Source organism: Pelobates fuscus, chromosome 6 (genome assembly GCF_036172605.1).
Source record: "Pelobates fuscus isolate aPelFus1 chromosome 6, aPelFus1.pri, whole genome shotgun sequence".
Taxonomy (NCBI): domain Eukaryota; kingdom Metazoa; phylum Chordata; class Amphibia; order Anura; family Pelobatidae; genus Pelobates; species Pelobates fuscus.
In genome coordinates, this window is record NC_086322.1 from 56,093,515 (window position 1) to 56,120,165 (window position 26,651).

Genomic DNA, 26,651 nt, shown 5'->3' on the forward strand with positions numbered 1-26,651 from the left:
AAAATACTTGCACTGGCCCTTCATCCACCACTACTCTGCAGACATCATACTCACATACTCTGCATACACTATATATATTTACACACACACACACACACACAATGCATCCACTACATACAGTATACAAACACACACTGCATACAGTATACACACACAGGCTCTGCATAACTATGCACAAACAATACATCCACTACACACACTGCACCCACTACAGAAATGCATACTCTGCATTCACTATACGTACTACATAACATAATGGATGCTGGTGTGTTTTGGTGGGCATGGTTTTAGTGGTGGTGTGGGGAAGGGGAACCGCTTTTAATTCTTGGTCTGAGGGAGCACAATGTCTTGGGCTGGCTCTGTGTGTGTGTGTGTGTGTGTGTGTGTGTGTGTGTGTATATATATATATATATATATATATATACCGTATATACTAGAGTATAAGCCGACCCGAATATAAGCCGAGGCCCCTAATTTTACCCCAAAAAACTGGGCAAACTTATTGACTCGAGTATAAGACTAGGGTGGGAAATGCAGCAGCTACTGGTAAATTTCTAAATAAAATTAGATCCTAAAAAAATTATATTAATTGAATATTTATTTACAGTGTGTGTGTATGAGTGCAGTGTGTGTGTGTGTATGAGTTGCAGAGCCTTGGTGGGGGGTGGGCATTTTTATTATTATTTTTTGAATTATTATTTTAATAAAAAAATGTTGTTATATTATTTTTTATTTTATTATTACTTTTTTAAATATTATTATTTATATTTTTTTTCGTCCCCCCCTCCCTGCTTGATACATGGCAGGGAGGGGGGCTCACACTCCCTGGTGGTCCAGTGGCATTGGCAGTTCAGTGGAGGGGGCTGGCAGGGAGCGTTGACTTACCTCTCCTGCAGCTCCTGTCAGCTCCCTTCTCCTCCGCGCGGCCGTGCTATGACCCTGCGGCACTCGCGAGACTTACACTGGGAGCTGACCGGACCGGCGCGGAGGAGAAGGGAGCTGACAGGAGCTGAAGGAGAGGTAAGTCAACGCTCCCTGCCAGCCCCCTCCTACACAGCCCCTTGTCTGTATCATGGCAATGTAAATTGCCATAATACAGACATTGAATTGCCATAATACAGACATTGACTCGAGTATAAGTCGAGTTGGGGTTTTTCAGCACAAAAAATGTGCCGAAAAACTCGTCTTATACTCGAGTATATACAGTATATATATTTATTTATATTTTTTCCTCTCCGTGTACAAAAGTCCAGATTTAAGACTTTTTGTGAACACAAAGCCTGTATTAAATGGTGTACCCTTGATAGGCCAATAGAATGTTATTTTCACAATGTTTTTTGCATTATGCAGCAACTAGTTACCTTTCTCATTCTATCAGAGTCTTGGTAGGACCTAATGTGAACGAGAGCTCATTTGCTGGCTTACAAAGTAGGCTGCATGGAGTCTCAACCACCTGCCACCAAAGTTTGAGATTCAGGCAGGCCCTTAATTTCTGTAGTTGTGCGAGTCTGGTGCTGTTGGACCAGTTTGTGATGTCCCAATGTCAATTGCGCCACGTTTCCACAGTACAATCCTATTATTGGCGGCCCTTAAATATAATTGTTGTGCATCCCATATTTCTCTTTTACAGGATTCATGTTACATCAGTTTGTATTTTTTTCCTTACCTCTTGACACCATCAATAAGCTTCAAAAGCATTCACTGTTGTGGATTAAAGAATGCATCACCTACCTCTAGTTTGCTAGTACAATACAACCAAAAGGCCATTTTCAGTGGATCCAGTATGTTCTGAATGGATCACCATGCACCATAAGTTGAATTTTCCTGAATCTTTGACCTTTTTGTACTCCCTTATCTGTTGCTAAGATTACATCATAAGTCTAGCTCTTTTACTGCACATCTGTATAGCTCTGGATTATGTGTTAGCAATTTAAAATAAATCACTCTTGTATAATACCTTAAAGGACCACTCTAGTGCCAGGAAAGCATACTCGTTTTCCTGGCACTAGAGTGCCCTGAGGGTGCCCCCACCCTCAGGGACCCCCTCCCGCCCGGCTCTGGAAAGGGGAAAAGGGTTAAAACTTACCTCTTTCCAGCGGTGGGCGGAGAGCTCTCCTCCTCCGTTCCTCCCCGTCGGCTGAATGCGCACGCGCAGCAACAGCTGCGCGCGCATTCAGCCGGTCACATAGGAAAGCATTCATAATGCTTTCCTATGGACGCTTGCATGCTCTCACTGTGATTTTCACAGTGAGAATCACGCAAGCGCCTCTAGCAGCTGTCAGTGAGACAGCCACTAGAGGATTAGGGGGAAGGCTTAACCAATTGATAAACATAGCAGTTTCTCTGAAACTGCTATGTTTATAAAACAATTAGTTAACCCTAGCTGGACCTGGCACCCAGACCACTTCATTAAGCTGAAGTGGTCTGGGTGCCTAGAGTGGTCCTTTAATATATGGTGATGTGGAAACACCAAAGCTTTTACAGATTTGTGATCAAATGTGAAAACATGGATATGAAATGGAAGAAGGCCCTTAAAAGAGAGATGAAATCTTTTTATATGAAAATGGTAAAACAATATTTTCTAAATTTTTTGGGCATTCCCCCTTCTGTTCACTTGCAGTGAATTCAGGGGTATCGTGACCCCAAAGGCCCATATCTTGGCAGCTTTTGAGATATATCACAGTGTGATCAACAAGGGACATATAGCAGACAAGGGTGCCTTTATATGGCATCAGTAAATTAAAAGGGTTAATTGTGTTGCGCCTTACATTCTCACTTGAGAAGTTACAACAAACAAACAATGAAAGGCTATCGTGTGACCCCAAAGTTGTGACCTAAATGGTCAGAGCCTATCCTTGGCTTTTACACCTGAAACAAATGGCCATCAAGGAAAGCAACATTAATGGCCATAATTCATTAAACTATGGGTGATGCTCAATGGCCTAGCTTTCAAAGGGAGACTTTTCAGTGTTTGAGTGTTACTAGGCAGTAATGAATAAGGCCACTAAAGGTGCTTTCTGGGTCAGTGCTGCACACGCTGAACACTCATCAGAGAGATGCATTGATTCACTGCATCTCTATGAGGAGCTGCTGATTGGCACAGCGTGGCGTTTTTGTCACACATGCGCAATAGTCTCGCAATGCTTTCATATAGGAAAGCATTGGATTGACTAAGATCGTTGAATTTGATCTCACCCAAGGAGGTGGAGTGGAGCCAGCCACAATGTGACAGGTGTGGAGCTTAAAAAACGTGCTTTTAACCCCTTAAGGACACAACTTCTAAAATGAAAAGGAATCATGATGGAATATTTCCGTCATGTGTCCTTAACCCCTTAAGGACACATGACATGTGTGACATGTCATAATTCCCTTTTATTCCAGAAGTTTGGTCCTTAAGGGGTTAAGGGGGTAAAACTATTGTGTTTGGAATACATGTTTGTATTCCTGACACTAGAGTGTTCCTTTAAGGCAGTAAGTGAGACCTGGCATTCTTGTCATGTTGCCATCTCAGATTTATGTGAGGTATGTGAAAATCTACGCAATTTATCAAAATGTGTCCATTACTTGAGTTTCCTGAGTTTTTGGTTTGTGGTCTAGGATGACACATTCACTTTTATTGCAGTGTGTACACCCTTAAAATTTCCACCATATAAGCAAATATTTATACGTATATACACGTATATACACTCGCTAGCAGTTTGTGTATCATAATGTGTTAACTTAAATGTGCCTTATTTGCGTGATAAGTTCACTTTAAGGCTTTAGCATTGCATGAAATAGCCGAGGTTAAAGTAAAATATAAAAATGATATTAAAAGTCAGCCGAGTGGTTAGACCTGAAAAAAAAAAAATCCAGCTGCAAACAAAGGAAGTATGGTCTTTTATGATAAATCTGTGGTTTTAATAGCTGCTGATTGGCATGATTCAATTAAGATTGGGACCACTTAGCACAGCCAGAGGAAAGCTATAGGATTTGGATTTATGAAGTACGTGATGTGAAGCTTGGCTTCTTTGTAGGGTTTTGTTCGGAAAAGCAGGTCTTCAGTTTAATTGTCCTTCTTAACTAGAGAACCTGCGAACTCCCTGGGGGGAAATCTCTTAAGTTTTATAATGATTTAAGCAGAAATAACCCAGGTACGCAGTGACCATTTTTCAGCCTGTTTTTCTTTTTTTTTTTTTTTAAATATAATTTTGGAACACTGTATTCACTTATGCAAAGTCAAGTCCCATTTCCCTGGTTAAAGCACAGTGCTGTGCCGAGATGTAGGCCTGTGTCCGTACTTAGTGTTCTGTTTTCATGGAAAAAATGAGCTTTTCATTTCATTACTTTCTACTGCTCACATTTTATAATGCTTAGCAAAAGGATTGCTGTAATGACATCAGTGGAATAGTTACACACGTTGCACTTGGAATGAGAAGTTTGGGTTGAAAATGTCCACAGTAACTGTTTTCTATCCCATTTTATGCTTTTTACACAACAGACTTTTAACCCCTTTGTGATCCAGCCTTGCATATATGAAAGGAACACTTTAGACATTTTGACTACTTTACCTCATTGAAGTGGTTATAGTACATAAAGTACCCTGGTGCCGTCCCATTACTCAGTGCTAAAGGAAGACTCTATTGAAAAACAAATCCCTGTTTATTAGATATCCCCTCAATGAAATCATGTAGGCATTTATTTGTGCATTTATTCTTTGGGGTATATATCTAAAAACAGATAGCAAATGCTGCAGACATGTTTTTAGCCTTTGCAAGCCCTTCCCCTCTCTCCACAAGACTCCAATCAGAGGCGTCTCATTGTGAAGGTGGCGCCATGATCGCACTAATACAGCTGTTTCTGCTGAAGTGCATTATGCATGTGGAATGGACCTTTAAACTATTTTTGAATGGTTTAATGCTAAACCAATGTCCTCAAAAATTCATCCCCTCTGTGCTGCTTGGACTAATAAGGAAGCATTAACCAAAGGAGCAATGATGACCACTTTCAGCTTATCTCAGGCAGTCTATTGCTGATACTAAAGGGACACTGTAGGCACCCAGACCAGGGGTCTGGGTGCAAACTCCCATCACCCTTAACCCTGAGCATGTAATTATTGCAGTTTTTATTAATGGCAATAATTACCTTTCAGGGATAACTCCTCCTCTAGTGGCTGTCTACCAGATGGCCACTAGATGGACTTCTGGGTGGATCGGCGACTTTTGGTCGCCTAAACGATGCTGAATGTCCTCACGCTATTCCTGTATTATACTATTATAAGACAATCCAGGATTTGGATACCAAATCTAATGCATTAGATACCAAATAAAATGTGTAATCCCCTCTATTATTCAAAGAACTCGGCTAGAGAGCCTCAGTTCATGCAGATATTATTATTTTATTATTTGTATAGTGGCATCGAAGTCTGTAGTGCTGTACAATGGGATATCTCCTTTAGTTTCCCTAGTTCTAAAATGGAGATTGTTTCCCCGACAAAGTGCCAATAGCAGCAAGCAAAAATAAGTGTGAAACCATTTGAATCTGTGCCGGAAGCTCTGTTGAACCAGATTTTAATTTTACCAATGGTAATCCAGGCATTTGACTCACACTTGCACAGGTGACTGCGTCCTGTTTGCAGAATATTAATTTACAATGGTGAAACCACTGCCCCATTCACACCTAAGTCTAGGTTCTATAGACATGGGGCAGGATATTACTCGCTAAATCTGCTAGTAGTAGAAAAGCCCTAGACACCGTGGGGCTGCTCCGTCCTTGATATTGGGAATCATTTGCACTATATGAGAGTCTTTAGGAGTTTGGGTTCTAACATGTGTTTTGGCTGGCTTGATAACCAGTTACAGTTGACATCTTTAGGGTTAAAACCTGAGGGACCTGGCACCCAGACCATTTCATTGAGCTGAAGTGGTCTGGGTGACTATAGTGGTCCTTTAATGGTAGATTCCATTCTCTAACAATCTTTAAATGACTTTGTTATGAAGGCCATGACTTGTCTTAAACAGTTTAAGTGAACCCTTTTCCTTAGTAGATTCCTTTCCTTTAGATTTTGGCTTATAGGTTGGTCAGCAACAACACATGATAACAACCCAATAGGAAAGTCAAAATACTTAATGGCAAACAAAGCCTAAGAACCTTGGAACAATTAAATTGTTTTATTAAACATAACAATGCACATTGCTCTGTGGAGATCCAAGCATAAATTAATAAAATTGCTAAGAGTTCCAGTTAAAAGTGACATTCTATGCACTAGATGACTAGAACAATACAGTTTCATAGTTGTGGTTATAATTCCTGGAGTCCCTTGGCACAATCCCTCCATGAAGTGTATAATACAAGCAATGGGCATTTAAAGGGGAAAGAAAACTCTATTAGTGCTTTATTTATGGCAATACATATTTATTTATTTATGCATTCTTATATGGTTTCCAAAGTGGAGACAATTACTTATTACTGATGAATGCACTAAGGCATGCTTTTTATATTTGGAACAGATGTTTCCCTCAGCCTTGAGTATTTTGTTTATGTCTCATGCACAAATATTACTATAATTAGTCTTTTGTTGCTTTTATCACTGCTATCTACTCCGTCATACTGTGCCCTTTCAGAATGTATCTAACAAATGAGTGAAACTAGTTTTAATATAAAAATAAGCGTATTTAAAATAGTCCTAATTCAAACAGCCAAATTCAAATACATGTTTATCTCAGATGTAAGGGATAATATTCTTATTTAGTATGTTACTTTGGATACAGTGGTTTTGGTTTTGAGGGTTTTTGCTTACTTAGAATTTTTATTTATTGACTATTGCATGTACAGGAGACTTATATTTTAAAACAATATATATACATATATATATATATATATATATATATATATATATATATATATATATATATATATATATATACATATATATATATATATATAGTGGAATTTAGTACTGGAAATGGTTAAACTAAATTGTCATGAGTGCTATTTTATGAGAAATTGCCCGTTGCAAACAATTATAATGCGTTGTGTCTCGTTTTATAAACTGTCTTTACAAGTAAACAGTGTTGATCATATGAGTAAACGGTCTCTGTTTGTGTTTTACAGTCCCCTTGGCAGCTTACAAATGGCTGGTTTGTTATTACCTTCGTGAGAGCCACGCTAAACTACAACACGAGAAAGAAAACACAAGTATTGACTTTGACGCAAGAAACAATAGCCAGGTACGACTTGCTGATGCGTGCCTTTTGGCTACACAAGTGCACTTATTTATTGTATATTTATAAAACAGACTCCATGGGAGTCACATTTTATATATATTTTTAAATAAAACTCCGTAGGTTTAGAGCGTCAGCTGAGACTCTTCGCAATGAATGACCGGAAAACATATGCAAATTTATCTTAGCTAAATCAAAATCTGAAATCTATGTTTAAATATTCACAAACCCTTTGACCCCTTACAGAGAAATGGCACCAGGCATCTCTGGTGGCTGTTGTGATTAGGCTGCGTCCTTAATTTCCTAGTTTCCTGCTTGCTTCTACTTCTACTCTATACTCCATAAATACTCCATAAATGCAGGTTGCTGCTGCTTCTGTAAGGTGCAAGCTATCACCCATCACTATCCTTTTGGTTTATTGTTCCAAGTGAGGTCTCACCAGTGTTCTGTACAATGGCATGAGCACTTACCTCTTTCTACTGCTAATACCTCTCCCTATACAACCAAGCATTCTGCTAGCATTTCCTGCTGCAAAAGTAGAGTGCGCCAGCCGGGACTCAAACCCGGGTCGCAAGAATGGGAATCTTGCATGATACCCCTACACCACTAGCGTCCATTGGGCGCAATGGGAACACTGCCAAGTTTATCAGCTTTGTTCCATCTAAAAAAACATGAGTTGTCAGGGATCACCACTGTTTTCATCTGAAATTGGCAGAGATGACCCTAATATGTAAACTGAAGTTTTCTGATAAATGTGTGTGAATTTTTCAACTTCAATCCCATTTCAAACCAGCACTGGCACTTTCAAACAGACAGACTATTAGAGTGCTTTCCTACTGATACGTAGAATGTAACCATATGTTTTGTTTTGTTTTTTTCTTACTTTAGGTGTATTATTGCCGATCTTTAGCCTTGGCATTTATTGAGCATACTGTATTACAAAAATACTATGACTGTACTCATGATTCAAGTACACCGGCCAACCTTCAGCCAGTGCTGAAGAACCTGTGTTCCCTGTATGGTCTGTGGTCATTAAGTAAGCATTTGGCAGTCCTCTATCAAGGTGAGTCCATTAAATTAATATTATTATTATTACACCAAAATATTCTGCTTATGTAGTTTAATGGGTGAACTAATGGGAACAGGAATAAGATGATACAGTAAGATAACACACTGACACAAAAGGACTCGATCTATTCACATTAAGTACTATACCCACTACAGCCTGCGGCTGCATTGCCTGTTTCTGGATTGCCATGCAAAGAGAATCCAATTATCTCCTCTGAGGAAAGCTGGGCTGTGCAAGGCTGCTCTCATTGGCTGAAAGTGTCAGCTGAGCGCTCTCGGCCAATAAACATTACCTTGTAGCTAGCTATGCTTAGCTCAGGGGTCACATCTGACTCCTCCTGCAGGAGAAGCCAGATGTGGAGTGGGCACCCAGGAGACTTGGGTAAGCTGTTAGTAGCAGTCTGTAGTGGTTATGGTGCTTGGAGTGTTCCTTTAATTGGGACACTGTAGTCACCAAAACAACTTTTACTTGTCGTACTGCTCAATTATCTGCTATTTAGGAGTTACATCACTTTTGTTTCTGTCCATGCAGCCCTAGCCACACCTCATCTGGCTGTGACTGACACAGCCTGCATGGAAAAAAAATGATTCATTTTCAATCAGATGTTAACTTGCTTTATAAGTTCACCTGCTCTGTAAACTAAACTTAAATAAAACATTGTAGGAGATAAGAAATTCTAAATTAAACAGACTGTGCTATACAGGATGTTTAAACAGTAGATATATATTTTTACAGGAAGTGTTTAGGAAGGCTGTGTAGGTCAAATGCAAGGAGGTGTTACTAGGGTTGTATAAACAAAAGTGATTTAACTCCTAAATGGCAGAGAATTGAGCAGTGAGGCTGCAGGAACATAATCTGTACACTAAAACTGCTTCATTAAGCTAAAGTTGTTTTGGGGACTATAGTGTCCCGTTAAAAAGAAGTATTTTTTTAACATCATGCAGACAATTGCTAGTACTAGTTAAGTTAACAAGCCACTCTGCACAAAACGCCCGACAGTTGTTATCAAGTAAGCCAAGTTTGTGAGCTTGGCACCAAAAATAAATATCAGCAGCTATCTGAAATGTTATTTAGGAGTCAGGCAGTTAGGTGGTTTGGTGGGTGAAGATGAGATAGGTGGGGCAACCTTGATTATTTGGTGTAACTTTGAGAGACAAGTAACGCATTTGAATTGCAGATTTATATGTATAGGAAGTATGTTCATGAGATGAGATATTGATTGAAATTGCAATTTATAAACACATTATAGATTTGGTATTTTCCTGCTTCTGCCCAACTCCACACATATAACATGATGCCATTGTTTCCTAATGGTTATTATATATAATACTTGCAGGTGGATACTGTACTGGTGAAATGCCTGGAAAAATCATAAAGGGAGCCATCATAAATCTCTGCGCAAAGGTACTGACATGCTCCTGAATGCAATGTTACATGTTAAATACAATAATTATTGTAAATAGATAACTTTAATTCAGCCTATATGTGTGTGTGTTTATATTGCATTCATACATATAAGAGATCAACTCTCTACAGAGGTTCTATTGGTTCTTGGGACACTGCTTATCCAATCAATCATGCTTTTTAGACTGACCAGAGTGGTCAGCAGTTTAAATTGCATATGAAATCAGGATCCAGGACACAAACCTTCTGTTATGCACATGGTGGTTCGATAAGCTGCACATCTGAACAAACAGGACTGAAATATGTCAGCTATCATTAGAGTACGTCCGTAGTCCTGCCCTGTAGATGCCCTGAAAAGTATTAGACATTAACCCCTTAAGGACACATGACATGTGTGACATGCAATGATTCCCTTTTATTCCAGAAGTTTGGTCCTTAAGGGGTTAAAGACCAGGTCCTTTTTCATGGATTTCTTTATGTAAAAACAGGTGATGTTCCAGCTAACCAGGAGTATTTACCAAATTTGGTTTTGAGTCTAATCGGTACTTGTGGGTGCAGAAATAAATCTCTGAAAAGGAAATACCATGCCTGGTCTTCTGTCTCTGCTTCATGATTTAGAAGGTTAGCTACCAGTGACATTGCGGCATCTGGTGTTTGTCCATTCCTAGTTTGTTTGTGTAGTGTCCTACTTTGCATGTACTGGAAAAAGTACTATGTATGAATTCAAAATAACACACTGTAATACAGGTTATCTTTTAAAAAGAAAATCTAAGTACCATACTTACTAGAGCCCCCTGTAGTGGTTATGATACACTGGGAGGGTGCCACGGCACTCCTGGTAAGTAGTGAAATGTTTAAGGATGGTTTAACAAATGTTGACCCATGAAAGGAGATCTGTTAGCTCCTCTGAGTTAACCCCTCAGCTAATTGGCTCTCAGCCTATGAGCTAAACCTTGTACTGCTTGACTAGCTTATTGCAGGGAACTTCTAGGCTCCAGCGGCGGTAATGGGTGCATGGTTGACTGCAGGTAAATTGTTAAACTTTTCTTAAACAGTTTGAAAACTTATGCTGGGAAGATGTCAGAACAATAATGGCACCATAACCACTACAGTGGAGCATAGTGGTTATGGTGACTAGTGTTCCTTTATTTAATGGTAGTGCCAGTTATACATAGTTGTATTTTGGTTTTCTTTGTTGTTTTTTTTGTTGTTTTTTTGTTAATCTTCTTCTTCATTTACACACATCTAGAACCTTTTCCAGGTAAATCTTTTAAGGGATGCTGTTCAACAGTTCAGTGTATTTTTACAGAACAGACCTGATAAATAAGGTACTTGATCAGGTAATTTAGTTTGACACAGTTTTTTGTTAAAGGGCTAGTGGATCCAAACATAAGCTAGGCCTTAAGCTTGGGTTGCAGTAGGTATTGGATAAGAAGTGCCAGTGCATCTTGAGTTTGTTACCAAGGTCTGTGTGTGTGAAAATTGATTGGCAACAGCTACTTAATGTTGCCAGATCTATTTAATTTCCATATGTTTCAATTCAGCAGTTCTTCCTCATTTTAGTTGTGTAGGCCAATTAAAACACACAATAAAGCAGATTTCTAAGTGATGTAACCACACATCTTATTGCACATTAAACAAAAACAGACATTTAGTGTTTACACACACACGCATTTAATAACCAGCTCTAGCCATGCATACCTACCACTGTGTCACATGTTTAGACATTCAGTAGATAATAACTCCCAACAAAGTGGCAGGAGAGGAAAATCAGTTTTCATAGCTGATTAGAACACTTGGAAATTCTGAAAACGGCAGATTCCAAAACAGTAAAGCTCCATAATGGACACTAGTTAAGGATTTGAACAAGTGGGACCACTCACGTTACACCCTTGTGAAGTCCTACAAATGTTGATGTCTCTTTGTTTTGTCCTTTGTTACTATGGAAAGTGAGAAGCTTTGCCAACACTTGTATCCTTCTCATGCAGCTGAAAGATGATGCAGTCTCTCTCGTGGATGCTATTGCTCCTTCAGACTTTATTTTGAACTCACCTATTGGCAGATCCGACGGAGAGGTACAATTTTGTAGTTTTCTTTAAAACATGTATAAGTACAAACCTATATTTAATATGTGAGTGCATTTTCTATATCTGTCAAATAAAGGAGGTATGGAGAAAATACACTTTCCCGTGGTCTTTTGGTACAAAAAGTTACTAGTGTACCATATTGTTTGTTAGATCACTCACATGTCTGTCCAGAACTAAATGTTCAATCACTTGTAGAAAATGAAAAGAAAGCAAATAAAACTCAAAATGATTTCCCAGACAATGGTGATCAGTGTAGTTTATGATGTCAATGCATGCTTGGTCTTCATTCAGCAAAACACGAATATAGCAGTGGATAGCAGATTCAACATTATGATAGGCAGAATAAACGACAACACTACTATAACCTTCCAAGTGAACCTGTCATGCAGAAACATTTTATCGATACCCTAAAACAAGCATTTCAAACTCAAAGGCTAACACGGGCCAAATAAATAAAGTTTACATTTATGTGGGCCGCAAAAAAACAAAACTTACAGTATTCATAGAAACTTAGGTTTCTTTAGAAAAGTACAGTAACTTAGGTTTATTTAGAAAAGTACAGTATAAAAAAAGTTCCTAACTGACACTGGACATCCTCGCGCTCATATGACTTCAAAATAAATAAAAGAGCACATTTATTTTAAGGAGATGTACATATGCATATAACCAATGTTTCAGTCCAACTACCTTGACATATTAAGAAAAGTTTGATAATGGGTTATGAAATGGTGAATGTATGCTGTTGCACAGCTGTAAAATATTTTTTTAAAAAAATGATGTTATTTTGTTGTTTTTGAAGTCCTATGAGTGTGTTCTTCACTTTGGCTGAGATCATCAAACTTGATGATCTCAGCCAATCCAATGCTTTGTTATAGTAAAGCATTGGGAGGCTATTGTGCATGTGTGGCAAAAAGCTGCGAGGACAATCAGCATCTCCATCGGGAGTGTTCAGCGCCTCCATGCAAACCCAATCTAGCACACTACCGCTCCTCCCACTCAAATACCCTGCCCACAAATGCATTACATTGCCCCCCTCCAACCAATCTAATACCCTGCCCCTCCTCCCTCCACTCTAATTGAAAATACTGTCCCTCCTCCCAGCACTCTAACTTAATACACTGCCCCCCCATTCTCCATATTTAACCCACTGCCTCCTCCCACCACTCTACTACACTGCCTCCCCCTCCTACAACTCTAATATACTGGTACCCTCCCTCCCCCAAATTAATACAGTGCCCCCTCCCTAAAATTAATACACTGACCACTCCGTCCCCTAATTTAAAACACTGTCCCCTCCTTACCTCAAATTAATACACTGCCACACCCCCTCTTCCTCTACCTTAAGATGAGTCGCACATCCTCCAGTTCCAGCTCTGCTCAAGCAGGCCTGATGCTCCTCTGGCACTGCAAGCAAGAGGGAAGGGGGACTGGCTGGCCTGCGAGAGCATGCAATTGGCCGTGGGAGGGAAGACAAGAATCAGACAGGAAATATCTTTCCTGTCTTGAGGCTTGTCACAGCCACAATACAAAGTGGCCCCAGGGCCGGTGGGCCGCAAATATATCCATTGTGGGCCGCATGTGTCCCACAGGCCACAGGTTAGACATGCTTGCCCTAAAGGGATATGCTAATCACCAAAATAACTTTCACTTCATGAAGCAGTTTTGTTGTATAGATCAACTCCTTCAGCATCACCGCTTAAATCTCTGCCTTTTAGGAGTTAAATCTCTTTATTTATGCAGCTGTGTCCTATTTAATTTTCATGATTTTTAGTCGTCCGCCACATAACATGTTAACTCAAACTGACATTGTGCTGGTAAAAGCATCATATGGCCCGCATTGGGATGTGCCTGACAGAAAAGCACTACTGATTGCTGCTACCTAGTGGAAATTTGCTTTTGCGATTAATTTCAGTAAATAAAGGGCAACTTTACTGTCAAACCTGATGTATCCGTTAAACTACTTATCAAATAGTGCACTTTAAAAGAAGAATTTCTTTTCTTTTTATAATATAGGTTTTAATGAAGTTTAAATCCTCTATTGTACAATGTAGACGTGTCATCTGTAACAGTTTTTTGTATTTTTGCAGCATTAAGGTTGGTTACAGACAATGTTTGAAATGTAAATACAAGGATAAGGTGCACTGTGCCTTTAAAAACAATAGTGTAACACTCTTAAATTAAATAATGTTATTGTGTAGTGGTTGCAACCAACTTTTTGACTTGTACCGAACAACCAAAAAAAAACTTTGAACAAAAAAGTGCACTGTGCTCTTTAAAAATGTCACTCTGTGCCGGAAAAACACCATATAGTTGGTGTCACAAATTGTAAAACACAACTATAAAAGGTCCAATATACCCTTAAAACACACACATTATTTACTGTTCTGTATACCAATAACACATGTTTATGTCCAAAGTTGTTGTTTGTTCGTTTTTCCTTGGTTGTTTGGTACAATTCAAAAAGGTAGTTGCAACCACTACACATTAACGTTATTTAGTTTGAGAGTGTTACGCTATTGTTTTTAAAGGCACAAACCTTGTATTTATTAAAGTGTGGTTTCGGGTAAAAATATTACATATATATTTAAAGCGCCATTTATTCACTTTGTATTGTATCATTGTAATGTTTTAAATGTGCATATAGACCTTTTATAATTACCAGCATTGTCTTTTGTGCACATTTTTTTTTTTTTTTTTTTCTTTCTTTGCTTCTGGATTCAGCACACATATTTTTTTTAACTAAATTGTTTTGGCAGTTCGAGTTTATGGCATAGACTATTGAATCTAATTTCACAGAATCTGTCTGAGCGATATTTGCCACTAGTTCGGAAAATATTTACTAGACAACACTGACAGTCTTCAACCAGAATGCCATAGTTTTCGTTTCAAGAGTTTTTTTAAATTTTTTATTGAACCAAAGGAGAAAAATCTTATTTTGACTTGGTTAAAGCAAGGGCAGATAATCTGGTCATCAAGGTACAGTATTCTAGCTAAATTTCTTAAGATGCTCAGCAAGCCTAAAGGTTACTCATCGGTTGGCTGAGCATCATGGGAAATATAGCTCAAAACATGAGCTTTGCGATCACTTGGGGATTAACTCACCAAACCATCAAATTGCAGTGAATTGAAAACAAAGTTGCAAAATTAGTCTAAAATAATCAAGTTGCAACTCAAGGCAGAATATTGCCAAAGTTGGAAAGTTTTTCCAAACCTGTTATCTAAGGCTAAATGTTGCAATTTGGTTTTCAATTCACTACCGTTATTTGTTTAGTGAATACACTTTTCAACCAACCAGACCAAGCCCTCACATTTTAGTAGCCCCAAATAATAAGGGTTCGTTCATCTGATTTTTATTTTTTTAATTTTTAATTTTTTTTTTCTTAGAATGTCTGTAAACTTTTTGAGATTCAGTTCACTTTCTGATTGATGTTTTGTTTGCTTTTATATCCTAGCTGTATAAGAACCTGTGGTCCGCCGTATTGCAAGGAGACAAGGTGTTGGAAAGGCCATCTTGGTGGGCGGAATTCTGTGCCAACAAACCTGTGATTGGCCAGCTAAAATCACACTTGTGATTATACATTAAGTAACTGGACATACATTTAAATGAGATACCGTGTTCTTTACGAATAGTCTTGAATGAAAACTGATTTGCAACCTTGTGTAAAAATTAATTAACTAATCGGCATATGTCATGTTCTAATAATAATATTGTATCCTTGAATTTCCCTATGGGTGTACAAAGCATTGATGATCAATGTTGTGACATTTACCATACCCTCACATGATGGAGTAGAATGGAAACAAACTGTATGTATATTTTGTTTACCACTGAAAGTGTTGGGTCACTTTGGGCAATGCCAATTGTGTACATGCATGCAAAGTAATTGTAGTTTACAAAGTCCTATTTCAAGTATCTACAACATTTTTAGTCTTCAATCAACACCTGGTTGCTGTCTTAATACACACCAAATCATTCCACACCACATGTCATGTGCTAGACATTTACTAGGCATGAGCAGAGAGCTCATGTGGGTGTGTTTGCATTCTCCTACAAGTGAAACTGTCTCCCACAGTTTGCATGTCATTATTGTAACATGCTTGCAGTACAAATACGGTGTATTCAACGATGTTGACATTCTTCGAACAGGTGGCATATTCATTGGGCAGTCTCAGTAATGTATTCATTGAAGATAAGTTTACAGAGTAGATGTGGAAAAGACTGTGTGATTGGCTTCCTGTAACGAAAATATACCCCAACTCGCAGGATTCAACTCAACAAAAGACAACACAGAGAGAGGAGAGATACGTCTACCGGACCTTAGAATGGCCGGACTCGACGTATATGAGAGGAGACAGAGTCAGGAACGATCCGAGGTCAAGAGCACAAAGAGACAGCGTAAACTAGGACTAGCCGGGGTCTGGTACACCGCAAACGGCAAGCCGGCAAATAGAACAGATAAGGATAAAGAGATAACGTAGTCAGAAACAAAGCCAAGGTCAATACGAAGGAACACAACGGAACACAACAAGCGCTAAAGGGAACTGCAACAGAAACCACGATAGGGCAAGGACTAAGGGAAAAAGGTGAGTATAAGTACCTTCTAAATTAATGTGATTGTCTCCTGTCATATCCACACCCCCAATGGGGAAGTGTATGGGGAGTGTGGCATGACAGGGGCCAATGGGAGCCTTTTGCCAATTTAGGCTCCCACTGTTTATTTAAGAGCGTGCCCTAGACCCGCGGCGCGCTCTTAGATTCAGGCGGGACACGTGACAGCTTCTCGCGGTCACTGCCCGCCTTCTTGTTGCAGCCGTCGGATGAGCCGCGCGCGGCTCGTGCAGCAGCAGGACCGCGCGCGACTCGAAGAGAGGACCGCGGCCGGCCCCTGGATAAGGTAAGTAACGCTACACTTCCATAACTTTGATGGTTTACATATTCTAACACACATCAACCCATATTTAATTTCCTGAACCATAACTTTCCTTTAACACGTTTCTGCACTTTAGTTAAATTCTTGAACCTACCCACATTTAACATCTTAATATGAAGTATCATTGTAAGCATCATTTTAAAGAAGTGATTTGGGGTGTAGATCCCCTTTGCCATGCTGATGAAAACGGTACCTTTTCTGAGAAACTGCACTTTTACATTTTGCAGTTTTCATGCCTCAGTCACACAGCCACTGGGGGCTTTGAATATAAATACATTCAAATTTGAATCTCTTTTCTGCCAAGCATCAGCATGAAATGTATGGAGATGCCAGAAGCTTGATGTGTGTTCAGTGTTACTCTAAAATAAAGTATCCAGTAGATGATTATGCTATATAAAATCTGCCTTCTGCAATCCTTCAGTATGTGCCAACTTGAAACCTAACTAGGAATATAAATCTACCTTCAGAAATATAACAAATACATTTGTGATATTCATTTCATAGTAAGTACCAAATAAGTCCCTGTTAAACAGGCTTTTCAGAGTTCTTCAATTTACTCTCTTGGCATCAGGAATGAATGAGCACATGTCAATATAAGGATTTATTTTCCAAACTACTGTGATAAGAGGTGTGCATTAATAGAAATGTGGTAATATCTGTTAAGAACATATGGTAATGTGATTAAAAGGGAGTGTTTAACTTCCACAATCCCTTATTCTTTCTCTTGAAGCAAATGTTATTTGGCAGCTAAGTGAAAATGATTACAGGTGCTTTCTGGGTCAGTGCTGTGCAGTGTGCATGGAGACACTGTCCACTCCACATAGATGCGGATTGGCGCAGTGCAAAACAGCACTGGAAAAAATGTTAATGAAATGCATTTTTTATGTAAAGAGAGGGGGGAAAGGGAACCTAAATAATGATTTTGTCACTATGTGTCAGGAATACATGTGTTACTTTAAATCATGTGGGAAGGCTTCCATTATAAAGTGATGTGCTCCAAAATCTGCTCCATTAAATGTCCCCAGGCAACAAAGACAAATAATACAGAAGACCCAGAACAATTTACAAAGCTATTAAACTCAATGTAGTCTGTTATGATTTCCTCAATGTAAATGATTGCTTGAAATATAATGGAAACCCAGGCTAGTCCTCATGTACTTCAATTTGAGCATTATCATTCATTTCGTGGCACATTTAGAAAATTCCAAAATCCACCATCAGGAGTTCTTGGGAACCACCAAAGCCGAGTGGAAAGCCATTATTTTTCTTGAAGCCTTCCCAAGTGATTATGTAATATCACAATGTATGAATGTAGTACCAGTTTCTTTTAGTCCGTTAAGTGCCTTTAGCTTGGGTTACCCGAGGACCCTGTTAGACAATACTTCAACATTTGCAGGGTGCTATAGATTCATGAATGCCCTAGCCCAATGGTTTCCAAACATGTCCTCAATGAGCACCCCTACCAGTCCAGGATTTAGAGATTATCCAGTTGTGTCTAAGGTGTTTTTTTTTTTTTTTTTTTCTAAAAACACCTTAGACACAACTGGGTGATCCATAAATCCTGGACTGGTAGGGGTGCGTTGAGGACTGGTTTGGGAACCACTGGGCTAGTCCACCAGCATCTGAAGAGCTTACAATTGGACATTCAAGCCACAGTGTATTTCCTTTGATTTTGAAAGTCCATTTGTTGAGTAAACATGCTTGCTATTGTGTAATTTATTATCATCTATAAAGATAAACACATAGAATGCTGATATTGACTGTGTTGGAATTTTCCTGAAAATGTAAATGCTGTCAAAAACTTTCATAACACGAAGTAGGGATTGCTTAGTCATGTGAAAAATGCCAAACTTGATGAAAGGCAGAGCTTCTGCTATCAAGCTTAGTCAGCTAGTGACAGCAGTGAATCTGGTATTATCTTATTGTGAGACACATTCTATAGAGGTTGCCACAGTTTTGGAGTATCCTCTGCAGACCTTCTTATTGTACATATGTGCTGTGGTACTGTACTGATGTGGTTCCTAACAACAGCTGAAGCAACAGAGACTGAAGGCAGAAGAGAGAACAGCTCCCCTGAGGCATCACATCCCAAGCAGTGTTGTCACCATCAGGAATCTTAGCAAAATATGTAAACCGAAGGTGAAAAAGCCACATGAACAACATTCCATGTTTTGACTATGGCTTTTTGAATAATACAATAATGGCGAATGAGTTCCTGATAAAATACATTTACCTTTGACCTGATATTATAACAATGTTTGTTATATAACAAAAATAACAATGTTTTGATTTTTAGCCGTCCATTTTTATATAAATAAAAAATTGTTGAATATGATGTATTTTTCACAAAGAATAGTAATTGTTTAACAATCCTTATTAAAAAAAAAAATAATAAAATAAATTATGTTTAATCACTATTACATTTTTGCTTGCTATTTAATGTTTTTCATGAGTCCCCTGTCCGTGTCAGTATTTGCAATTCATATACTGTTACACTGCCTTATTATATAGCTGTTACCCACATTAAGAAAATTGTCATTGCAATTTTATTATCCGAAAATATATATTTCTTTATCATGATCTCTTCCAGCTAGCTCTCTTATTGTGAAAGTACAATCCCCGTAATACACATGTACTTAAAGTCTGGCAATGAATTCGGAGAATCCTAGTTCATCAGAAGCTCAAGATGCATTCGTTTGCAACTCCTGCTTGAAGTTGACACGTCTGCTATAGATAAATATAATCGTACATCAGTAGTGTGGCCGAGAAATATCAACATAAAGCTCCTTGTGGTATTTTCTAACTCCCAAGTGGCGCCAAGTTGTGCTAAATTCACTCCAAAATAGATGATTGCTGGATGACTAATACAAACACTGCTGAAACTCCCCAAGCCTCAGCAGTTTTGAGGTCTATAGTGGCCACATATTTATTGTAAATGTATACGTAGTTGTCATCCATACTAAAGCAGTCAAAAGCATTTGACATTTTTTTTACTGGTTTTTAGATTATGGAGTTTAAATGGAATCATAACTCAGGGGTGTGAACTGAAGCCAGCGTTCAAAGATAAGTTTGTCCATCACAGAAGGTGGCTGACATTCCAAAAAAGAAAACAATTGGAGTGCTAGTGTAAAATGTACTCAGAAAAAGTCAGGCAGTAAAAGGAGAGGTTAATAGTTAGAAGTGCTCTTGTGCTTAAATTGCTAAACCTTACGTTGCCGTGAGCAGAGAACCACATATAAATTGTTGGGATTTTTAAGACAGAATTTTTTTTTTTTTAATTGTTTCTCAGCTAAATACGAAATAGTAAGTTTGCCGAATTCAGCTCTAATCAGGAACCAGGTCTGATTACCATTTACAGCCAAGAATTCTTAGGAATCATCCAAGGTAAGAGGAGTTGGACAATTGAAGTCTGGTCAGAGGGCAGGTAAATGTAGTTTCCTGGTCAAATTGTAAAAGTATTAAGCAATTAAAATAATCAAATTCCTTGTTCCAAAATACAAATTAACATGGAAACAAGGAAGACAGATAGTGAAAGAACATATTTCTAGAGTAGGTCTCAGACAGACTTCAGTGACTGTTGAAGGATTTCCAATCAACATTCCTTCTTCATAGAAAATAAAATAAAACTATCAAATGAAACAGCACTAATGCCAAAAATATCAAAGTAGGACATATTGGTATATTGAACTCTGAAACCTTGGTTATCAATGATCAGAAAAAAGAGGGAATTTTAAGTTCAGTTATTCATTATATAGCAATGAAAGCACCATTGACTGTGGATATGCAATCCACTTTACTAGAGCAATTAACATAAATTACAGCAAATTTAGCAAAATGCTCATTGTATTCACCCATGGGTAGTTAGGGAGCTTGGTATAGAAATTACCTACTGTGGTTTCGTTTTGTTTTCTGTTATTATTTAATTGTTTGCTTTTATTCAACATTTTTTATTTTAAATTGAAAAGTAGTTTTCCTTCTTAAGAAAAAAGCAGATGTGTCTATGTTAAGAAAATGGTAAAATACTACTGTGATCATAACATATGTGGTAGGGAAATTATCTAAAGAGTTATTGTCACAATATTTACAGGTTATACACAATTAGATAAAATAATGCAGGTTGTGCATTTTCTGCCGAGGTGCCCCAAAAAACTGCACTTTAAAGGGTCCCTTCAACCCCTTCCCTACAACTTATGCTCATTTTAAAGAGCATACAATTTTGTCTGTACATTGTGCTACCGGTTTTGCTAGCAAATGTATAGAGTTGAAAGAAAATAAATAAGATTGTTCATAGGTCTTTCTCCCACATTGAATACATCATGTACCTGATAAATGATGTATTCAATGTATATGATGGCTATTTAAGAGAAGTAAAAAAAATAAAATAAAATTCAGGTTCACTTTAATTATGAACAGAGTCAAAAAGGACATCTTCCACAATTTTTTTGTATCAAATATTCTTGCTTCTGGTGAGACTTGAAGTTATATTATGGGTGCAAAATCAAGAAAAGAACCAATGGTGCATATTATTATACAAGGTGGAACTCAGAACATGTACAATTTGTGAATGCCCACTAAAATGATCTACTTCAAACCATCTCCAGTTTAAATGGTGTGCAGCTGTATGTTTCTCACTTGTGGATCAATGTGTCTTGTAACAGCCAGTGGTTGATGTGCAGTAATTAAAAAAAAAAAAAGAAACAACCATAGCATCGTATTGTATTTTAATGTGAAAAATTACGATAAGTAGGAAACAGACTCGCAAGAATGGAGCTTAAGACTTACACTCAATATGTCAGGTGTATGGTGGTATAATCTCCACTTTATGGATATATTCGTTGGTTAAAAAAAAAAAACACACAAAAGTATACACATGTAAGTAAAAGGATATACAATATAGAGCGCTCTGTTGCAGTAAATGGATAAAGTATAATTGAGCCGTATTTATGTTTAGTTGAGCAGCTTGACCTGCTCAAGATATTCAGCATAGGTTGTATAAACCCCACCAGGGATCACATGTTCTGGAATCGATAGGAGAGTTCTTCACAAAGCTGCCAGGAACAAAAATAAAATAAAAGCAACAATAAAAATTATATAAAACAAAACAAATTTTAAATGGCCAAATCCAGTATAGGTGTAAGCCAAAACAATGCTTCATTGTATGGCAATAAAAAGTGAAATAATCCATAATGTTTCACCTTTACTCAAGGCTTTATCAAGTGAATTGCAGAGTTCCCTGGTACACTTGGTTTTTGTCACGTATTGATCCGCTTATAGAAATGTGGTTAATGACATTTACGGTCCACACAGGAAAAGTTGTGCCGAGCAGCAACCTAATCCACAGAAGGGTTAATGCTGAGCAGCAATTATGCAAATGAAACCTGGTAACTGACTTTTGGGCCAAAGGCCGGTTACAGCCTATCAGAACTAAAGGAGGGGTATTTAGGCCCAGTTCTCATCCTGCTCAGTGCCCTGTCATAGTTTCCCTTGTGGTTGTCCGAGAGCGCGTTCCTGTTATTAGTTTTCTACCTGGTTTTTGACTTTGGCTTTGTTTATTGACTTCTCTATATTCTGGTATCCTGACTCCTGGCTTTCCTCATTGCTGCGTCCCTTTCTGTGTTCCCTGACCTCGGCTAGTATTTTTGACTATTCTATGTACATTAAATCCGGCCATTCTAAGGACCGGTAATACATTACTTATTTGTCTTCCGTGCTATACAGTTCTACGTGCTGGATCAAACCATAATCCTGACAGTTTTATAGGGGAGTGGAAAACGTAAGTTTGTGGCAAAATTATGTCATGGTAGCGATCAATTTAAATATTGAGAGACATGATTATCTTTTTGTTTGTTCTTTTGCTTTAAATCCATTTATATGTTGATGGTAAACATTTTCAATTTATTTTGCATGCATTTATAAATTCTTGTTGTTTGCTGTTTGACAGCCAATATATTAGTTGATGTTTATATAAATTGATCTATTGCTCAATTATTCTTACCAGTATTTTTTTGTCATGTAATGACAAATGATGTTCAAACAGCAACTAGGTGCATACTTGCAAAAACAGAATATTCAATGTAATAATCTTTTAATGTAGGGTAAATGCTTCTTGATCCAAGGATAAATCTGACTGCCATTCTGGGGTCAAAAGTAAATATTTCTACCTAGTTTGTTGCAAAATTAGAGGTGCTTCAAAATGAATTTCCTTTTTTTTTTGCGTTCTTTTGGATCAACAGCAATAAAGAAATGTGAGGAAGGCTGAACTTGATGGACACATGTCTCTTTTCAGCCTACGTAACGATGTAATGTAAATTTTGGCATAGGCATAATATTTAATGGAGCTAGGGTTTGATGGGCAGCTATATCTGTGCCTGTCAACGTAGGATGCGTGTTTATGTGGCTAAGTATATGTATGTACACAGAGAGTAGATGCCGGCTGTAGCTCAGCAGTTACTTCTTCCTCCATTTTTTAAACAAATCCTTATGTGTTTGAATCCCACGGGCGCTATCTGTTTACCCATTGTACAGCTCTATGGAATTTGCTGGCGCTTTGTAAATAATATATATATATATTTTTGTTCTGTTTCTTTAAGTGCATTAATTATGTAGCAGTGTACTTTTAATAGTTAACTCCCCTTTGTTCCTATTTGAGCACATACATTTCCCTGTTTCAGTACTCGACTATTGAGTCTTGTGTATTTTGATTTATCGGTTATCTCTGTTATATATTCCTGATTCATATGGTGGGGATTATACCATCATACATCTGATACACGGAGCTTAAGATCTAAGCTCCTTTCTTGTGAGCTTGTTTCTTATTTATCATATTTCTCACATTAGATTACAATATCACACTATTGTTTGTTTTGTGTTTCTTTTGAGAATTATTGCACTTTTACCACTGGCTGTTACTCACAAGACGCATTGATCCACAAATTGGAAATATGCTATTGCACGCCATCTAAATTGGAACTGGTTTGAAACTCCAGATCATGAGAGTGGGCATTCACACGTTGTATATTAGTGTTCCACCTTGTATATTCGTCAGCACCATTCGTTCATTTTTTCTGATCTTTTTTTTATATACCTGTGGATTTAACTCCAAGTCTAAGCAAGAGTATTTGATACAGAAAATTGTGGACTATATTATGTTGGTTCTTCACAATTTTCTACTATATCCGCTATTCGTTTGTCATTTGGCACAAGCTAACCTAGAAATATAGAATTCGACTGCAGATAAGAACCATTCAGCCCATCGTCTGCCCAGTTTTCTAAATACCGTATATACTCGAGTATAAGCCGAGTTTTTCAGCCCATTTTTTGGGCTGAAAAACCCCAACTCGGCTTATACTCGAGTCAGAGTCTGTATTATGGCAATTTGCATTGCCATAATACAGACTGGGGGAGAGGGGTGCTGGCAGAGCTGTACTTACCTTTCCTGCAGCTCCTGTCAGCTTTCTCCTCCTCCGCGCCGTCCGTTCAGCACCTCGGTCAGCTCCCAGTGTAAGTCTCGCGAGAGCCGCGGCTCTCGCGAGACTTACACTGGGAGCAGACAGAGGGAGCTGCACAGACCGCGCGGAGGAGGAGAGAGCTGACAGGAGCTGCAGGAAAGGTAAGTAACACTCTGCCAGCACCCCTCTCCCCCCACTGAACTACCAATGCTGGACCACCAGGGAAGGAGAGCCCCCCTCCCTGCCATATATCAAGCAGGGAGGGGGGACGAAAAAAAATATAAATAAAATAATAAAAAAAAATTAATAATAAAAAAAAAAGGGGTATAAGGACCACTATGGGAGGGGGGGGGGGGGGGTATAAGGACCACTATGGGAGGGAGGGGGTGGGTTAAGGACCACTATGGGAGGGAGGGGGGTATAAGGACCGCTATGGGAGGGAGGGGGGGTATAAGGACCACTATGGGAGGGAGGGGGGGGGTAAGGACCACTATGGGAGGGAGGGGGGGGGTATATGGACCACTATGGGAGGGATGGGGGGGGATAAGGAACACTATGGGAGGGAGAAAGGGGATAAGGACCACTATGAGAGGGAGGGGGTGGGATAAGGACCACTATGGGAGGGGAGGGGGAAGTAAGGACCACTAGGGGAGGGGAGGGTAAGGACCACTAGGGGAGGGGTGAGTCAGGACCACTGGGGGGGGGAATGAAGGAACACGGGGGTGGGGAGGTAAGGACCACTGAGGGAGGAGGAGGGGAAGTCAGGACATATGGGGGGGGGGAGGGGGCGGCAAAAAATGTTTTGCCTACGGCGGCAAATATCCTTGCACCGGCCCTGCACACACTGCATTCACACACTGCATTCATGCACACACACACTGCATTCATGCACACACACACTGCACTCATACACACACACTGCACTCATACACACACGCTGCACTCATACACACACACATACGCACACACTGCATTCATTATACACACACTGTAAATAAATATTCAATTAATATATTTTTTTTAGGATCTAATTTTATTTAGAAATTTACCAGTAGCTGCTGCCTTTCCCACCCTAGTCTTATACTCGAGTCAATAAGTTTTCCCAGTTTTTTGGGATAAAATTAGGGGCCTCGGCTTATATTCGGGTCGGCTTATACTCGAGTATATACGGTACTCTAATTTGGTCCCTGTTTTCTTTTAAGTTTCCCTGTGCTTCTCATTTGGGGTGTAAATGGAGTCCCCTTTCCATTACGATGTTTGCTGCCTCAGGTAGCCGACTGTTTAATTACCCATTGTTTGTTTGAAATAAAATAGCACTAAAAAGTAAATAATTATATATAATACACGGTATGTATAAATATAGAGTTTTTATTTATTATTTTTACTGCTGTTTTTGTTAGCTTTATTGGTCACTTCTCACTTGATTTGTGAATAAAATCAACATTATTGACTGTGCTCTAGGCTTTTTGTTTTCTACCTCCCATCAATCATTACTTTTTTTTGGCACCAGCAGCAGAATTCAGAATCACAAATCAAAACATGTTCAGCATTGCGCAGCTCGTTTGGTTTATAATTAAGGTGCAATATGTCTCATCACTTAATGGACCCAAATTTGGACAAATTGCCTTTGTACTGAAACGAATCACTGAGTCTGATGATTGAAGATGCAGCTGGTTTTGAATTGAGCATGGCATCCCAACTTCATGGTTTCTAGGACCCCTGTATAACCTCTGGGTCCTAGTCAGCAGCCTTGAGTCGCCTTATGGTTAATCCTACTCTGCATCAGGTTAAGGCCGGTAACACCCAGCACGTCTGGCATGGGCAACACCCCACCATCTTTAAACTTCACTAGATGCAAGTTCACCAACTACAACTGAAACTATACATACCAGCAATCAGAATAACCTGATCAATTAAATTAAAAATTTTTTACAATGTGACACATCGGAGTTGGCCATAATGAAAGTATATTTCATAAAAACACATGACTAATTGACAAAATATGCATATTCCACGGAAGATGGGTTATTGTTTACTTGATATGTTTTTTTTATAGTTTGAAGAAAAACATTCATCTTGACTCTGGTTTATGTAAAAAATTATTGATTCTAAACATTTTTAAGGTTAATTTCAAGGTCAAATTTAGATACAAGATGTCCACCATATTTTGTCCTTTCATGGCAAACACTAGAAAAGGGGTATGTATGTCTATATATGGAATTGCAAATTTTAGACCCGAAGAGGTTAAATGAATACATCACTTATGTGATGCATATCGATAACCGACTTTGGAACAGGGAGATAACTAGAAATAGAACCACACGTATGAATATGTCACAGGCACCTCACTTCTCCAATCCTGTTGTCCCTGGCCCTTCTGTACAATCTGAACCTGAACCTATGCAGTTAGGGGTTTTGAGACTGTCGGAGGCAGAGAAAAAGTTTAGGAGAAAAGAAGGCCTCTGCCTATACTGTGGCAAGAAAGGACACATAAGAAATGCTTCTCCCAT

At 38.7% G+C, this 26,651-nt stretch overlaps 1 protein-coding gene and 1 non-coding gene across 4 annotated transcripts in view; one reads left to right on the forward strand and one right to left on the reverse strand.

Annotated features, from left to right (window-relative positions):
* The window catches only part of ACOX3 (acyl-CoA oxidase 3, pristanoyl), a 76,830-nt gene extending 61,021 nt beyond the window's left edge, over positions 1-15,809 (forward strand). For all 3 annotated transcript variants that reach the window (XM_063457732.1, XM_063457731.1, XM_063457733.1), the window contains exons 14-18: positions 7,093-7,208; positions 8,091-8,265; positions 9,608-9,675; positions 11,664-11,750; positions 15,215-15,809. In XM_063457732.1, coding sequence (XP_063313802.1) covers positions 7,093-7,208; positions 8,091-8,265; positions 9,608-9,675; positions 11,664-11,750; positions 15,215-15,334 — 566 coding nt within the window. In that variant the 3' untranslated portion in view covers positions 15,335-15,809. The remainder of the gene's footprint in view (positions 1-7,092; positions 7,209-8,090; positions 8,266-9,607; positions 9,676-11,663; positions 11,751-15,214) is intronic.
* On the reverse strand, positions 7,745-7,815 carry TRNAG-CCC (transfer RNA glycine (anticodon CCC)). The gene has a single exon. It is a non-coding gene; the product is annotated as a tRNA-Gly (tRNA).
* Positions 15,810-26,651: the final 10,842 nt, after the last annotated feature.